This window comes from Notolabrus celidotus, chromosome 5, assembly GCF_009762535.1.
Source record: "Notolabrus celidotus isolate fNotCel1 chromosome 5, fNotCel1.pri, whole genome shotgun sequence".
Classification (NCBI taxonomy): Eukaryota; Metazoa; Chordata; class Actinopteri; order Labriformes; family Labridae; genus Notolabrus; species Notolabrus celidotus.
The window spans coordinates 10,383,787-10,402,547 of record NC_048276.1 but is presented as its reverse complement, the minus strand read 5'-3'; the positions used below and the strand labels follow the sequence as shown (position 1 = coordinate 10,402,547).

The 18,761-nt window shown below is 40.8% G+C and overlaps 2 protein-coding genes across 2 annotated transcripts; both read right to left on the bottom strand.

Moving 5' to 3' along the window:
- Positions 1 to 146: 146 nt before the first annotated feature.
- nle1 (notchless homolog 1 (Drosophila)) lies at positions 147 to 4,436 on the bottom strand. Its single transcript, XM_034684377.1, is given in 13 exon segments — positions 147 to 967; positions 1,059 to 1,129; positions 1,210 to 1,369; positions 1,510 to 1,712; positions 1,802 to 1,848; positions 1,957 to 2,092; positions 2,207 to 2,399; positions 3,305 to 3,402; positions 3,497 to 3,573; positions 3,679 to 3,758; positions 3,895 to 4,115; positions 4,275 to 4,339; positions 4,342 to 4,436. Coding segments are annotated over 13 exon segments (1,434 nt in total). The 5' UTR covers positions 4,412 to 4,436; the 3' UTR covers positions 147 to 954.
- A 1,712-nt stretch (positions 4,437 to 6,148) lies between these two features.
- inpp5kb (inositol polyphosphate-5-phosphatase Kb) lies at positions 6,149 to 11,973 on the bottom strand. Its single transcript, XM_034684084.1, is given in 14 exon segments — positions 6,149 to 7,145; positions 7,411 to 7,515; positions 7,608 to 7,691; positions 7,774 to 7,911; positions 8,031 to 8,250; positions 9,740 to 9,766; positions 9,862 to 9,971; positions 10,060 to 10,094; positions 10,097 to 10,170; positions 10,261 to 10,436; positions 10,757 to 10,873; positions 11,100 to 11,208; positions 11,332 to 11,436; positions 11,804 to 11,973. Coding segments are annotated over 14 exon segments (1,464 nt in total). The 5' UTR covers positions 11,899 to 11,973; the 3' UTR covers positions 6,149 to 7,076.
- Between the last annotated feature and the right edge of the window lie 6,788 nt (positions 11,974 to 18,761).

The window sequence follows — 18,761 nt, the reverse complement described above, 5'->3', positions numbered from 1 at the left end:
TTTCTAAGTATCAATGATTCTAATATTTTCTGATGACAAAAAAATACAAAATGTGATAGAAAGGGAATCAATTATGTAAAGTCAGGGACGTGCAAACATCTGCTCAGCATATAAATATAAAAGCAACACCAGCTGGACACATTTGGTAAAAGCTGTAATGCAAATATTTATTCAGTAAATACTCACAAAGCCGGTTATATACAAGAAATTAAACTGCTTATTTTAATTAGAAAAGTACTCCTCCTGAGTCACACACACTTCAGAGCTGTTGACATTTGGCTGGAAAAACCAGCAGGCTGAAGCTTTCGCATGATCGCAGGACGGAGGAGATTAAAGGATGAATAGCAGGCCGAGCGCAGTCGACACTGACATCACAGAGGAAAGGTATTAGCGCTCCCACCTGTTTCCTCCCCCAGTGCACCTGTCACCTACATTCTACCATTCATTTAGTAAGGCTTAAGGTGAAGTGGAGGATGCACACGCTGCTGGAAAAAAACATCCTCCTGTGCTTATTCTGTCCTGTGCAGCTGGTTGAATTCCTTGAGAAATATCATGTAAGCATTAGCTTAAATATCTAGTTTTCATATACTTGTACATTGTGTGTGCATTCGACACTGAAGTAGAAGTTATTGGTCAGAGCCCATGTGGCCATAAGACCTTTTTTATGTTCAAATTTGAGCCAGCACTGACTTACATATGACAGTGTGGCTTCAATAATCTCAAGCTCAGTAAAAAGCCTTTACTGAGTTACTCTGTTTTTATTCTCTAGTGGGTTTCAAACCTGGAGACTTCAATGGCACCATGACCAGACAGGAGTTCCTTGACCCACAGTGTACTACAGCCAAACTTGGGATTAGGTTCAGTTTAACCATCTTTGCTCCAGCTGTCGGGCTTCTCAGGAAGTAGAAGATTTGAAATCCTCATCAAAAGTTAGGTCAGGGATCAGAGGTGAGGTTACCTTCTCCATCTGGAAATACAACACGAGGCAAATGGGTCAGGTGTGAGGAACACACAGGGGATTAACTTTGCAATGGCTGTCTGTTTTATATCTTACTTACATTCTGAGACATTTGTCCTTCCCACCACTGGCCACTCTTTGTCCATCAGGACTCCAGTCCACTGCAAACACCTACAAACACAAGAAACAAGGCAGTTATAGCAACAAACAAATGTAATACAACCAGGAAGCAGAAGTTATTCTCCCCTCACCTCATCAGCGTGGCCCGGCAGGTCCATGTTCAGCTTTCCCGTCTTGATGTCCCAGACTTTAAGGGTGCTGTCGCTGCTGCCACTGACCAGCAGCCTGCTGTCTGCAGACCACGCCACCTGATACACAGAGCCCACATGTCCACGCAGGGATATCAGGTACCTTTGAGTGAGGGGAAAAACAGACAGTGACATGAATACACAAATAGTATGCCTGCAGCACCATCACCTGGACAACATCAGTACTGCACACAGATTTATTTTTCATTCTCATGGATGAGCTTGGCTGCATTATTTTCTTACTTTCCGGTGCGTCCGTCCCAGATTTTGATAGATTTATCAAATGACGCAGAGGCAAGGAGTCTTGTGTCAGGAGAGAAGAGCACCTCGTTGACCAGAGCGCTGTGGCCCGTCATCCTGGCCAGAGGCTTCTTGTCTTCTGCTGGGTTCCACAAGAACAAGGTGAAGTCATCCGAGCCAGACACCAAACGCTCTGGAGCCTGACCCTGCAGCACAAGAAAGTGGAGTAAAGTAAAATCTCCAAACAAGAAATACATGCTTGAAAACATCATTTCAGACCTCAGACAGTACATACCCTAACTTTATTGTAGCGCTGCAAAGCTCTCTCTTTCAGCTCGTCCACTGAGAAACACAAACAATTGTTAAATTTAAACATCTGAGCAAAGACAGCCTCCTCAGCAAACTAGAAGAGAGGAATACTGCATCCCAAACAAACCACATGCCCCTTACATGATCCGGTGAGGTCCTGAGGGTTGATGGTGGCAGTTGCAGGTTCAAAAGCTCCAGTTCGCAGGACGTAGTCTGTGCTGAGAGCCAGGGTGTTCACCCAGTGAGCGTGCCCCTGCAGAGTCCTGCACTGGACACCCTAAGGACACAAATACACACAGAGGATGTAAGTAAACAGGGAGGGGAGTCAGCTCTTTATGACACGTCGCCTCCCTCTCTTCAGCTCGTACTCCCTGCGTCGCAGAACACTCACATCTTTAGCCCTCCAGACTTTGACCGTTCTGTCCTGGGAGGATGTGTAGAGCAGTCCGTCTCCTCCCCACTTCACACAGCTGACTGACTGAGTGTGACCGGTCAGGATCTTCTCGCAGCGTCCCAACACGGTGTCCCAGATTCGTATGCTGCCATCCTTAGAGCTACTGGCTAAATGCCGACACTCCGGGTTACTGGAAGAGAAAGGAGTGGATCAGAGAGACTCCAATTCAAAATCAATTCAGTGATCAAGCTTTCACATTACAGCTAGTTTCTATTCAGACAGTTTTTGTAACCCTATACAATTTCAAAATTAGATACGTAATGCTACAGTTCGCCAGTGTCATTAGTTGTTTTGGAACTGGTACAGTTCTGCGGTTTAAAGACATAAAGCGAACCCCAGTCTGCTACAAGTTTTGTTCAAAGGTTGTTACAACTTAAGTCAGCAGCACGACCAATTCATTAGAACATCTTTATTACTCGACTTTCTTACTGATCTTCCAGCTGTGTAAGACGCTTGATTCTGATTGGTCAAAATTCCTTGACGATGGTTATTAACTTTCACTAACACGAGCAACACCAGAGGCAAACTGATCACACGTCCTGTCAAATCCGTGGAAAAGAGTTCCGGCACATTTTGCTTCTGCTGTTATGTTTGTTTCGGTTAGCATGCTAATGTTTTGCCTCATCTTTAATGTATAAAACACAAAGGTGTAATGGCGGGACAAAGATGTTCATTCACTGAGCCGGCATCAGAGGTAGTGACAGAGGAAAAACAGCATCACTGTGACATGCTTGGTGTTGTGTGTGTCTGTATGTGAAGCTAGTGCTTTGTTTCCACAATGCTTTAATGCGGTGTAAAAGCCAACGCTAGGACAGCAATGTTATGCTGGTGTGGGGTTCAGTACCCAGGGAAAGAGACAGCAGAGTTCATTATGGTGCTGTGGCTGAATCGCTGTGTAAAATGCAGATTCCTAATGATATGTGCTATAATACGAAATATGTGTGAGAAGTATATAGTGTACTGTTTTCTGGAGTCTTTGTCAGCAGTAAGATAAATGTAAAGCAGAAGTAAGAAAGTGTTAAACTGATCACTCACAGGTGAAGAGGTTCCCAACAGAGCCAAGTGATCCACTTAGTGTGCCCAATCAAAGTCTTTCCAATCTGTGCTCCGGTCAGTGGATCCCACAGGCAGATCTGCAGAAACAGAACCACAACAATTATACCAAACACGCTCATGTGACTCATCTCAATGCTGCAGCTCAGATATGTGCGAGTGTCAGAAGCAAACCTGACTGTTCTTGCACCCTGAAGCCAGTTTCTTGCCGTCAGGTGACCAGGCGATGCTCAGCACCCAATGTGTGTGCCCTGAAATAAAGCAGAGCACAGCTCAATGGTGTGTAAAATCACTGATTAGTCATACTGATGTGGCTGCACTACAGATTATGCTAGACCTTAGACATGAGGTTATACCTCTGGCAGTATGGTGAGGCGTCTCAGTCATCAAGTCCCAAAAACGCACTGTGGTGTCACCTGAGCCACTGGCCAGATATCTGAAACACACATGGAGAACATATTTAACAGACTTTCATCTCCTCCAACTGTTGTTTAATAACAAGTACTCTTAAATAAACCAGAGGACAGAAAGCAGGAAAAACAAAGACAGGTCAGCATTATGGGGTCACTTACTTGCCAGTGGGGCTAAAGGCAGTGGAGATGACAGCTTCTGTGTGCCCCTGTAGCGTGCTGGTGCAGCGGGACACAGCTCGGACCCTGAACACAGCTTGAGGCTGGTACACCACTGGCAGAACCTGCTCTGTCTCGACGCCCAGAGCCTTCACACACAAACCCAGACTGGACACAACCTCGGCCTCGCCACGGACAAAGAATGCGAGTGGCACCGGCTCCTCCTGCAGCAAAACAACAAGGAATATTAACCATTTATTAAACATCTATGTTTTTATTGCAACAGATTTAAATGGATGAAAGAAAAACACAATCCTGGCTTCAACGTGTGCAGCCTTGTCACATTATATCCTACATTATGTTGTGTAATGCGAGCTTGTTACCTTCTGTAGAAGTGCATTGCAGACGAGCTGTAGTTTGTCAGGGGTGATGTCCAGAGGCACATCAAAGGTGAGCCCAGAACCTCTCCCTCCTCGTCCTGGAACTGGATCAACAGGCGCTCCACGTCCTCAGTCGTCATGGTTTGTTTGATTCAGATTCAAGTATAGATTATCTACATGAATGAAGGTACGGTGACATGTTACACTTGAAGAATGACAATATATGTCATAAAATCAATACATTTCCTAAGTGTTTTTATCATCTCTGTTTGGCAGAGGAAAGTTGATACTGTTACTGTGTTGACTGCATTTACATAGGCCTTTATTAAAAGTGTTTCCTGACAAGTTGAGGTATTGACAATTCTCAGTTTTGTCTTGAAGGCAACATGAGCTAGCTTAACTGTGACCAAAATGCCCATAACGTTAACTCGTTTACCTCAAAGAACAAGTGTTATATTGTAGAGCACTGTTTCTTATTATCACTACAGCAATGTGTGTCAAAACAGAACTCACAACACACAGTGTAGGAGTTTACTTTAGGCTAGCTGGAGTCTACTAAATGTGATGTTAGCTAACTCTGCTAGCATGCTACTAGCCAATATTTGTCACACAGTTTTCCTTTAGCAGCGATCAAACAACAGGAACATATATGACGCTAATACAGCTTCGTCTAGTTGTATTTAACACCAGCTTTTTGAAAAACATAAGGTGAAACTTACTGGCGTTGCGGAGATGTGTCTATGCTCCCCACGTGTAAACCACCGAAGAGTCTACACAGCAGAGATACTCCAATAGAGTGAAGTCCTGTCAGTGATCAGTTTCGCGCAATGAATCATGGGAAGGTAAAAAATAAAGTATTTGTTTGTTTCCGGGTAATCTTTGCCGTAAACCTGAATACCATGCTGAATACTCGTCTTCTGCTTTATTTGTATATATTTCTAAAATTATTTGTTTAATTATTATGTTCAATAATTTATTTTCATGATATTAAATTTACTTTATGGAGGCCTTAAAAAATAATAACGTATCTAAATAAATTGTCAACAAATAGTAACTGTGCTCCTGTGAACCATTTATTTAGGTAAGCATTTTTAACTCTTCTTGATGAACCTAATAATTTACAGAATTTATCATAGTGAACATTGTAAAAGTATGTTATAGACTGGGGTAGTATAACGCTTTATAGCAGTATAATATGTTGTAGAACTTATGTCATATTATTGTATTTCAATCTAAAAAGTGGGATGCTTACTTATTGTTCATTTTTACAAGATTAGTCAAACCCATGGTGGTAAAAACATGTTATTTTCATAAATAATTTAAAAGTAACCACATCATTTTATTACAATAAAGTTCTGCTTTTTAAGTTTCAGAAGTCTCATCTTAAAGCTGCTGTTGGTAGTCACAGAGTAAACATCTGTTCAGAGAGAGGGACTTCGAATGTCAACACTATCCCTCCCAACCAGATTTCCTCTTAGCCCCCAACACAGATCGGCGTGTGCAGACCATGGTGCAATCATGATAGTGCTTGACTCATAACCAATCGAGTGATATAGTAGGGGCCGCCCCTTAACCAATCAGGACAGAGGATTGGAGATTAGCTATGATTGGTCCGTTATAACGGGAATGAGGGGAATAATAAAATTGCTTGATACAAAGGCATTGGAAACGCAGAGATTTCGCAATAGTCTCAAATTACTCCACTTACCGATGAGTACCAACAGGCATTATGACCTTTTCTCCAAACCCAGCAGAAAAAAGTAACTTTTTTTTCCACCATTCCTATCAACAGCAGCTTTAATTTATTTCATTTCAACAATAAAACATGTAATGCTAACACACATCCTTCATACAAATGGTGCTTTGCTGCTGTGATATTTTATTTTATTCTTTCGATCAGTTCATCAATCAACATAGTCTATTTCACTATCACATGCATACTCACAAAACACACAGAAATTTGACACTTTGTTTTTCTTTGACAAAAATAATCACTTTCCAGTACAATAAGAAGGAAACTTGATATCCAACTGATGTAAAAAGCTACAGCTGAGAGGCTTAGAGTGTGATAGATAAATAATAATTAAAATCATTAAACACTTTGAACTCATACTCATTACAAAATATAATCTCATTATGATTCTGTTGACCATTTCAGAGCCTTTATGTTACACATGAGGCTTAAATAATCACATGTACTTCATTTGTTATAAAGCATTATAGGACTGGAATCTACATCAACATCCACATCATATATTTATATTTAATCTTTCTCCCACTTAGGTACAGTAATTGTTAAAAATGATCTAAAACAAGACTTTATTATACTCATAAATTGGACCTTTCTTATCATGACCTTAGATGCCTGCATCAACAGATTTTTCTTGCAATGTATTGTACAATCATCTCACTGTAAACAAAACCAGAACATTTAAAACTATCGCCCAATACAACTAAACCAAGGACTGTTTTGACCTGCAGTGCATGTCCACTACTTCACAAATATTTTTCTTCATTTTTTGTGCTCTAACAGGCAGGAAAAGCTTAAGTTAGACAACCACTCATTACAGCGTTTAGCCTGCTATTTATACGCTTAATCCTGCAAGAGCAAGTTCATCTTAATGTGAACTCTTTAAAGGCAAAGTTGGGAACAAAAAAATATGTTTCCAGTCCAAATAGTGGCACAGAGTGATGGCTATTTCCGGCCCATCAGAGTTGATGTTGGGGCATTTTGAAAGTCTAATTCAAGTCTTGGTGAGTTTCCTGGGGGGAAGGATGAAGATGTGGCAGCGTGGTGATTTTGTTTTATTTGTTGAGCCCATTGATGTTCTCAGGGACGAGACCCTCCATTACAGCACGCTTTGACTCCAGGATCTGCAAGTTTGAAACAAAGATAGGTAAATATATCTTATTTAAATGGAACAGTTGTGGCTTAAATTCTACTTTTAAGAAGTTTAATACATCTTTTTAAAATCTTGCATGATAGACAAATGACAGATTTCAATGCTACAGAATCCCTGTCTCTTCTTTTCAGGCAAAATCTAAAACAATGAAAAAAACATGCACATCTTGTTTTTAAAATGAAAACAAGGAACAGACACATTTTAAATTACACAGTGTGTTACAGTGACATACGCACCTGGAAGTTAGCACTGATGCCTATGATGCTCTGCATGTTTGTGCTGAAGTAACCCAAAAGATACTGCCCACCCAGCAGTGGGATGTGATTCTTATCCACAGATATCTGCAACACACACACAAGGAAACACAAAGGAATTTAAATGACAGATTCAGATTATCTGCAAACATGATACTCATGCTTCTTTGGCACCTTACCTGTATGACTTCATTTATCTCAGGCAAGTCTTCCTCTCTCACCCAAACAAAGGTTTCATAATCGGATGCATTCTTGAATCCCACCTGCAACAAAACAATATCAAAAGTTCAGAGCCATCTAGTATTCTGTTGTTGTTATTTTGCATTCTCTTGTCATCAAAAGTACCTTGTAGAGGCCAATCCAGTCCCATGTGGAGGACTCGAAATCCTCTTGGACGGTGTAGGTAAGAAGTGCATCCAAGTCGGCACTCCATACGCCCAGAGGAGAAATGTGCACCAGTGGTGTGTCGAAGTGCTTCCTCATCTGCAGGACAGATAAAAGGACAGAGAGGGCGCTCTAACAATGAACATACACTCTTAACTTAGTGGTTGTATCTGACATATTTGAGTTCTAACTTCCTGAAGTGGTGAGTCTGCTCTCACCTCCACACTGAAGGTTGCGATGACAGGCTTGTGGTCACTGACTCCATAGCTCATGTCACTGGTGTATTTGTCCTGAGTGACCAAGAGTGGATACTCATCGATTTCTTCATCAGCAGAAGTCGATGCCTTTTCATCATCTTCATTATTCTCTGATGGAGGAGTTTTGGGTTTGATGCGCCAGAGGATCCGATCAGTCCAGGCAGGTTTCCTCTTCTTACCACTGAGCAGAGCAGTGAAACAGCATTCAACAGTTTCCAACATGTGGAGCTGATTTTTTGGTTTGTAATGCTTACCTGATAGGTCACATACCAAGGTCAACCACATTAACAACTCTTAGTTTCATACAACATATTGGTAACTTAAAGCTCCTGTGAGGAACTTTCTGTTTGTGTCAACTTTGGCGCCCCCTGTGGACAAAGTGATATCTCTCTTATTGCGGATCTTGTCCTGTACATGTGTAAAGTATGCTTTTTGACAAAAAAATCCTCCTGCTTTCAACTAACAGTCAAATATTTCACTCATTAAGGATATTTGCTGGAGAAAAAGTAAAAAATCACCTTGTCTGACACTTACCCCCTCGCAGCAGTTTCATGCTTAAAAACTATGAAACAGAAATAATTAAATCTTTCCTGATGGTCTAGTTTGCTTTTGTAGGCCATGAATTAATTTCAGTCTGTTTCATAACCACTCCAAACTCCTCACAGGAGCTTTAACCAATCTAGCTTTATTTATATAGCAACCTTTCATACAAATCAATGCAATTCAGAATGCTTTACAGCGAAAACAAGAAAAAAAAAACTGGCAAAACATGCTACATATTAAAAACAAATTCATTGGAAGTAGAGACTAACTCACCAACAACATTGAAATATATATAATTAGAATAAGTTAAAGTATCAAAATAACAAGAATATAAATAGAATAGAATTCAATATAAACTGTGCTGTTAGAGAGCACAAACAAGTAACACACATAAAGTGCAGAGCTAATGCTATGGTGTAGCATGCTTAGGAGGAACAGTGGATATCAAGGGTGGTAATACCATTTAAGATGGTATTAAAGCATAATTTATGAGCGCATTAACTATAAAAACAACATTAATAATGCAGGCACAACAGTGGGGGGCTGGATGCAGAAGAGAATCTGCAGATATTAGATATTATTGTGTTAAACAAACCTTTGAAATCTTGTCATTCTTAATACGTGTCTCCATTATATTTGTTTTAAAGGTCATATGCACAAAACCCTCAAGGTGGATATTCTTTAAAAAGGGGTCTTAACATATTCCTATTGGGCCTATCTATGGAGACACCCACCTTGGTGGGTTTAGCTCCCTGTACCAGGACCCCAACCACACAGAGAGCATCCCCCAGGTGAGGGAGGTGAGGAGGAAGAAGAGCGTGGTGCTGCAGCGCTGCAGGGGCCTGGGTCTGTACATGGTTAGGGGCAGAGCCACAGTGCTCTTTCTGAGAGGGACACACACACAGTGTGCTGGTGTCAGGATTGGATTTGACTCATATAAGAGCTGCTCCAAACTAAACTACTGTATATATCAGGATTTAATGCTTCGCTTTCCCATTTGTGTTATCTCAGGGTGTGGGCTAAAAGAGGCGGTGGCAGACACTTGAGGAAAAAAGGGACAGATGGTGCAGAGTCTAAGAAACGAGGAAATGTGGGGCATGCAACACAGAAAAACAAGTGTGTCTTACTTAAAACGCAACCATGTCTTCTTAGAGCTGTGCAAAATTTACATAGAAATAAGAGCACAGATAGAGTTTGAGTAATGTGTTGAGTGTTTCTGTAAAAAGTGAGGGTTTGTTGCACATGTTACCTGGTATCATAAGTGTCAGAGTTACGGTCAAACTTGTAGGTGGGTTTGAAGTTCAACGGCCCTTCCTCAAATTCCTGCAGGAAAGGTTCCTTCTTCTTCATCATGAGGAGCTGCAGGGCCGTGAAATAGATTAGCACATGTGATTCAGAGTGCATGTGTGTGTGTGTGCGTCTGTGTGTGCCCAGTAAAGCAGTTCACCTGGTCCCTGTCCCACAGCAATGAAGTCGTCCGCCGTTGATGGATGAGCGGAGGAAGTGCAAGCCGTGATCTGCGATACGGAAATTCAGGTCACCCAAACAGAACACCACCCTGTGTTAGAGGGATGGAGCCTTATTACAACAACCCATTAATCAAACTGTATCTGTGTTGTGTATTAAATGTCTGTGTAGGCATACTGACCTATGGTCCCGGATATATGGCGCATCTGAGATGTCAAACTCTTGATTCTCCAGGATGTACTCAAACTCATCAACACGCTGCAGCGCGTAGTTCATGTGAGCGGCGAGGTGGCAGTTTAGGAAACACACCATGTGACCGTAGAAGGAGAAACGCACGGACACACCTCCTTTGTTTCCCTGATACAGACAAACAAAAGAGGAGGGAGGATGGTGGATTCATTTTCTGCAGTTTTTTTTTTTTTACAAAGAAAGAGTTAAAAACTGCTTCATAAACTATTCTAATACATGAATCAAACTATTTGTCTTTCCCCACTGTAACCTCTCCAGTTTCACTGTTCTTTGTTGGAGACTTCATTCTGTCAAAGCTCGTACACACTCCACTTCTCAAACACAATAGGCCTTTCATAATGTGTTTAAACCCCACAGCATCTGATGTCAATGGGATTCCTGGTGTGCACAGCTTAATAGTGTTGTTGTCTGTTGTTGGCATTTCCTACCCAGTAGCCAAAGATGCCGGTGCGAGTGTAGGTGGTCTGGATGTTTCGGATAAAGGGAAGATGAGCCTGTTTGGCGAAAATCAGCAGCAGCAAACCCTGCATCCTTATTGATGTGACCTGCACATAGATGGAGACAGATTTTATTAACTTATTCATTATAGTTATCCATTTTTTCCTTTTCATGTAGAATTTTCTTAAACTGAGAGAAATTAAAACAATGAAGAAAAAACAAGTTAATGTAAACATATATTCTATACCTTATATTCCAATAAACAAAAGCACACGATCTGAATATGTAACTCCTATTATACCAGCCCCTTGTTCCTCCTCTTTTCTCTCTCACCTTGACAAAGCCTCGGGGTGCCAGTGTGTCCATGAGGACATGACTCCAGGAGTCCTCCACCAGCAGGTCAGAGATGAACCTCACAGGGGTGGCATTCACTTCCTGGAGGCTGACACACACACACACACACCACACATACAACAATATTAAACCCAACAGTCTGACATATGTTGCCTTATCATTAACAGGGACACTTTTTATCTCCCGGCATCAGTTTGTTTCTATTTCTTACCCGATCACATAGAGGTCTGTGGGTGGCTGGACGTCGAGCTGCAGCAAAGCGGTGACGTCTTCAGGAGGCTCTGCCGTGGCAACGTTCCAGGTGACCATATGCAGCCTGACAGAGGGTTTGGTCACAAGAACAATAAGTTAAAGGATAGAAATTGTGAAAAAAATTTGGTGCACGGTGTGTCTTTCCCAAAATAAACACACTAGCTTTAGAGATAAAAAAAAACATTTAAAATTGTGTTCAGGTTTAATATTTCAAGTAAAATACAGTTTACAACAAGAAAAAAACAGTTGGAAATCAGCAAGAAGAAAAAAAGGCACAAGTCAATTTTTCAGAAGAGTACAACCCCCCCCCCCCCCCCCCCCCCCCCCCCCCAAAAATATCTCAAGTATTCAACAGAGCTGAAACACTTACATGTGAACTCTGTACATTTGTGTATGTATGTATGTGTGAATGGGAATGTGTTCATGTCAACCTGAATGCGTCTGAGGGAATGTAGCGCCCACATAGCTGAAAGGCTTCATCCAGAGTGCGCGAAACCTCCTCACTGGCCTCATCGTCAGAGCTCATGTCCTCTATGCAGGTGAGCAGCTGAGACAGACGCTGGCGGAGGAGCGTCTTGGACCTTGAGCTCTGAGATGCTGAGCTGCTCATGCTCTCAGAGCGCTGGCGTGGAAAATCATTGAAGTCCTCCATGTTTTGATTTCAGTATGTATTACCTGTGTGTCCGTAAGGTAATGAAGAAAAATAAACAGAATCCAGGGGAAGGAATGTCTTGGCTGGAGTTCTCCTCAGTTGTCTTTGGTTGTTGCAGCCATGTGAGGCCTTTTGTAGTAACATGAGCTGACTCCAGGGTAGATGAATCTCTCTGCATGTGCTTCAGGCAGCTTCTGATTCAGGCCCTCCAAACTCAACTGGATCAAAATAACAAAAAACCCAGGGTCTGCTCTGGTCTGTTGCAGTCCTTTCTGTGGCACAGCCCCGTGTGGTCACGCAGCAACACAACAACGACTAACGAAGCTGAGGGGCTGACTCAGGAATGTGGGCTTGATTGAGTCAGATTTGGATTAAAATCCCAGGCAGGAGACGGGCATGTGAACATGTGTGTTTGTCTGTGCATGTGTGAACAGAGAGAGAGGAGGGCTGGAGGCTGATCCTTCATCATTGTGAGTATTGTTGCAGGACTTGAGCAACCCTTCAGATCCCTAAGAGGTTACTATACATTCATTTCTCTCATCAGCTGAGCACTGTGTATGTGAACCCGCAAAAACAGTCATGCACTACATAGGGGACAACAGCGCACAATGGCATTAGCTTCTTTGGCCTCAATCCAGCCTCTCTTCATATAGGGGAAAGGTTATGTTTGATGATACAGAGAGAGGTCGGAGCTGCATGCAGTGCGGTGAGCTCTGGCACTCTTGTTTAATGTTTTCATTCACAGGAGAAAAGCTCACTTTTACTTAACAGTGTTACAGCACAGTTAATAGAGGACAATTACATAAAGGATTTGGAGGCACACAATGCATGAAGTAATCAGCAGCTCTGACGCATTTAGCCAAATACCTTAATGGTTTAAAGATTTAGCAACTATTAAGGGGCGAGATTGTAGTTTATGAATAAAAGTTTTGGTTTCAGGAAGATTTACAATTTGAAAAGTGTGTTTCAATAATTTAAAGAGCCTAAACTACAAACATTACAGTAAAGAAAGTCTGTTTGGTATTTCTTAAGACCATTCTAAATACAATTTTACTTTTTTTAAACTTTGAAACCCTTATTTATTAGTATCCTGTGAGTAAAGTATCCCAAAACAATGGAAATGATTAATACTGTTGTAGATAGTAATACACTGAAAAGAGAAACACCTATATTAAAGGTTAAAACATAAAATGATTGCCATTCCTTCCTGTGTTTAGTGGAGTTCAAACAATAAATAATGGTAAAGGTCAGAATCATTTAACCTTTTAAGAGCAGTGTGGGACATGGCTATATAAGCGAAAAGGACATGTATTATAAGGGATTGAAAGAAGCTTGGACAATAAAACAACCAGAACAGATTGCTCCTTACACACACAAACTCACACACCCAAAGCTAATCTTGGGTGCCCCTTTTCTTCCTGTCACTTCATGTAACAGCGTCACATGCACAGACTTAGAGCACATTCTTTAGCAAGCAGAAGTGCTAAGTGGATAACCGAGGAGGAAGGGGGGTCACTGGTCCAGTGAGAAATGATGAATGAGAGACTATTTAAAGTTTATCACAGAGCCGTGCAAGGACTCAGAACCAGAAGCCTTAATGCTGCTCACGAAGGTTAAGCAATCCAGTCACCATACAGGAGGTAATATCGTCTTTTTCTAGACAATCCAGCATACAGACTCCTTTTCACCATTAGTCTGTGCTTTCGCTTACAATTACTTTCACCCCCTGTCCCTTCCTAGTTTCAACCTTGGAAGAACATTATTAATATATAAGAGATTAATGTGATTTTGATCTTACCTGCATTTGTCCCTTCCCGACACTTCGAAGTCTTCCAGTGCTCATCTTCTCCTCTGTGGCTACACACAAACACAAATACACCTGAGCAGAGAGTACATAAAAAGAAACACATACTAAAATAAAGTCCCTGCCTCTACCACAGTCAGTTTACCAGGAGCACAGTCCCATTAAATCAGACCTGACAGGGATGCCTGAAAGTCATTTCAGAAATGGCTTTGTAATCACGTGTAATCACTGTTAGCTCTAACCCATGCAGGACAGAGCCCTGTAGGTCACAGGTACAAAAACACACTCAAGAGCCATTCTGTAAAACATAATCCAAAGATTCAGATGTAAACTGGTTACACTTTAACACACCTTCATGGTGAACTATGGAGGAGGGTATAAAAACAGTGTACAAAAATATACACATTTTGTCATCTGTGTTTGAACCCCCAGGGAAGAGATCGATATTTTGAGGCCTTACAACCCTTTCTTGTAAAGGTACTAGCATCAAGAAATTACATTAATCCCTGAAGTGACCAGTTTGTGGTGGACACACACTGCTTTGTGATTTGTGAAGACACCTTGTTCACTTCAACTTGCATTAGTATTAGCTACATTTTGCCCTGGCGGCAGCTCAAGCTGGAACGCATGATTCATAGTGTAGCTAGTATGCTAGCAAGGGCATGAGATATATTATAGATATAGATATATATGAGATATATAACAACACTGTCTGTAATCTGCTTTCATGTAAGTCCAATTCACAAACGTTACCTGTGTTTTTGCATGCAGACATCTACTAAGACAAGCTAGCTCCTTAGGCCATTGCTGGGCAAATTGGCTAGCTAGTTGGTAGCGTTGACTGTCGTTTGGTGTTGGGAAGGTGCTTAAGTCATGTTTTTTTCACCATCCTGTTATGTTGCGTGTCAAATTGACCCATACTTAAGTTCAAAATCTAAAAAAAATGTTAAAAGTGGGGTGCTGGTGGCCTAGCGGTCTAAGCGCCCCACATATAGAGGCTATAGTCCTCGTCGCAGGGGTTGCCGGTTCGATTCCGGCTGGTCGACCATTTCCTGCATGTCTTCCCCCGCTCTCTGCTCCCCACATTTCCTGTCTCTCTTCACTATCCTATCAAATAAAGGCAAAAAGCCCAAAATATAACTAAAAAAAATAAAAAAAAAATGTTAAAGTAATTTTCGCTATGAAACTTCTTCTGCTTGGTTTAATTAGTGTGAACAACGTATAAAATTAAAATGGTTCATTTCACACATTTGCAACACACCCTTCCATGTTTATACCACATACCACATCACCTCTCTCTCTTACTCCCCTCTATCCCTCTTTCCAGACCCAACTCGGTCGAGGCATGATGGCTGTCTAACATGAGTCTGGTTCTGCCTGAGGTTTCTGCCTGTTAAAAGGAAGTTTTTCCTCGCCACTGTAACTAGCTAAATACTGCAATGTGCAATGGTCATGATGGATTAAGGTGGGGTCAGACTGAGTCTTACCCTGTCTTGAATTTGGGTCTCTGTTCATAATTTGACATAGAGTGGTCTAGACCTCCTATGTTTGTAAAGCGTCTTGACATAACGTTTTGTGATTTGGCGCCATACAAATAAAGATTGATTGATTGACTATTGGTGGGTCAGTTTGACACTGCAGTCAAAGTGGAGGCTAAAAGTGTCAAATACTAAATGTTTTTTTTGCAACTGTGTGACATATTTCCCCCCAATCACTTTCCAATGTACATAAAAAAAGTTTTAACATGAATTTTCATAAAAACGAGTGAGTTATCCTCATTGAACTATAATCTGTGAGAATTAAAGAACACCAATGCACGCAAGTATTGATTTAAATGTTTAGTAATGGAGTTAATAATGAGATTAAACATGTTTATTGTTTTTTTGGGGGGGGTTCTGATACTTTTGAATCATATAATATGCCCAGGGTCAAGATGCCCAGGAACATTATTGTTGTCCTAAGAAACAAACATAACAGGAGGGTTAAAGATGTATCAGGTAAAATCTGAGACTGGAAACAAGGTTGTCAAGAGTGTTAGCTAACTGCAACTTTAATGCTTAAAAACACAATTCAACACACTAAAAGTCTTTGTATAGCTAATTAGGAGTCAGTTGCAAATATATGTTCGTAATAACAAAGTCAATGGCTCTTTGATTTTTGCTTGGTCTTCTCGTCTTTTGATGCAACACAAAGTACTGATGCTTATAGCTTTAACCAAAAGTGCTTTTCTGCCTAAAACTGATTGCTCTTAAATTATTCAACACACTAAGTCTGTTTTACAACCTGAATCAGCAGTGACTTTCTTATTGACCAAAACTTTGGCTCCCAAAAGTAACTGTGAGATTAATCCCAGCCCCAGACTAATTAAGAGATTGAAATATTGTCCTAATACTGCACAGGCATTTGAGGCTGGAGGGATCAACACACAATACTGAATGTTACCAAACTATGCTTGAAACATTCCTTCTAAAGTTCACCATAATATTTCCATACTGGATTCTTCAGACTTTTAGAATAATGCAAAGACTCAATCACTGTCACCAAATCTGACCTGAACATACCTTCCTTGGTAGCCCCATTGGGCAGTTCTACCTTTGTGTGCGACCTCTGCAAAACCTCTAAAGGTGCATTTCGACCAAAAGTTCCCAGGTCTTTTAGCCCCCAGAACTACTTTCCCCAGAACTAAAAGGTTCCTGTGCTCCCATTGTTGTCTGTGTTTCAACCGTGGGCTGAAGTCCCGGGTAGATTGTGCAAATCAGGCCAGTGACATATGGAGAAAAAAAGTTGTATTAAATAATATTTTGAAATCTTAATAAATAACGGAACTAGTTTGCATTCCCAGGAACTCCCTCTGTGTTTCAACAACTGTGTAAACTTCACAAACACCGTAACGTTCAACCAAAAGTCCCAGGACCTTTGAAAAGTACTACCCCCCAAGCAGGGGGGAGATTATCTACCCCTGAACCAAATTTAGACCCTGGTTCCTCCGGTCGAAACGCACGTAGTTCAGGGGTGAAGTCCCTGTGGTCGAAAATAGCCTTAAGTTTCACACTGAGTTAGAAATGAACATCACTGGCCTCAGCACAGTGTCCTTTATCACTGCTTCTATTACTTAGAGCATTTCTAGAAAAATGTGACAACATACAGAGGGAACTGCATGCAGCAGGCCTCTTGTGTGAGAAAGTTTAGTTTTGTTATGAGCATTTAATAAAGTAAGTTGTGGATGAAATGCATGCTCTTTTAAATCAAACACTTCAAGTACTCACTGGAAGCAACATACATCATCTAATGTTCAATACCTTTGTCAGAGTATCTCTCTTGTGGTGTCCCGAAAAAGCTGCAGACTCCCTGTGCACAGATGACGAAGCTCTCCAAAGGAGAGTCGAGAGACTGCTTTGCTACGGTGAGTCCCGTTGTTTGACCGTTTGTGCTCAATTGGGTCTCAGCTGTTCCCTTTCTGTCCCACACACAACCTGCTCTGGACTTAAAGCGTAACATCGGATCAAGCTTTTATCCCAGGTTGGTTAATAACCTGGCGAGCGAGTATTATCTTAATCATGAATGGACATGTCTGTTTATTGAATGTCAGCATGACGCATGGCATTTGTTGCACTAAAGCCCTCTTTGTATGTTCGTAAATAATCCTTTACTTTCTTAACTTGTGGAATGTGTGAGGGCTTCATGTGTGATATCTTGATTAAACTGCACTAAACAAATCTGTGATTTCTGTGATTTCCACAATGACTGTGTGGATGATTGTAATTAAAGTTGTTTGTATTTTTCACTTTATAGTCTCTCATGGTAAGAAGTGAGGTGATGCATGTGAAGTCTAGATCTGCATCTAGAATTTATGCAGTCCAAATAATTCTGCAGTTTTGCTCTCAGCAATCAGTCACAGACACTATTGTAGTTTCCAATTTCAGCTTTCAGAATTACAGCCACAAGCTACCTGATCAAGTACACCTTTTACGTTCTTTAATAATTTGTCAGCATTTTTTGATTAAATCTGCCAAACATCTCTCTGCCATTCTAAGTAACTTAAAGTCTTCGGCACATAAGCATTACCAATGTTCAGTTCCTTATACGATCCAAAAATCAACATTTTTATTCCAAAAGACCTCTCAAACTTACTTGCTGTAATACCTTCAACCATGCACTGCGTTTACAGTCACAAACCATTTCCTTTTTATTCCATCTTACTATTAACTTAATGAAACACAGAGGATTATCTCATTAGGCTGCACATAAGCTTAGCTAGTGCCCACATTTTCTGACAGTGAATGCAACACAGGCTTTCTGTTCTTTGTGAATGGAAATCAAAAAGAAACCTCAACCTTCTTTTTTAATCTGCTTCAACACCAGCCTTAAAAATGTATGTTTTTCATGTTGTTTCCAGTCCATGCTAAGAAACTGTGTTTACAAAGGAGTATTTTTTTTTAACGACTAGCAGAAACAGGAAAAGTAGTAAACTTAGTTGCTTTCATGCTAAGTGTCAGATAAGAAGATTACTCGGTTACATCTCCCTCTTAAGTTTGGAGCTGCAGCCACAAAGCATTAAGCCAAGAATAAAATGCCATCTAATAGAAGAAGACAACAATCAAAGAGAGCAGCAGTGTGTTGCTTCTGCTGTGTATTTTTTATTCTGATTGAGGTACAAGAGAAAGTATTTCAAAATGAAGCATTTTATACTACTTCAAAACTATTCCCCTAAGGTTGAAGTACTCTCTTACAGTACTTAAAGGGTAAAATCAACTCCTATAGTAAAATCATTTTTTTAAATCCAGTTTTCATGATTAGATGGCACAAATCTATGACACATCTGCAACTTTCTTCTTATAGTATTCTTATTATTTTAGTGAATCGATGGCTGAGCATCTGTACATTCAGTACACACACACACAAAAATAAAAAAAAACAACAACACGTGGAAGAC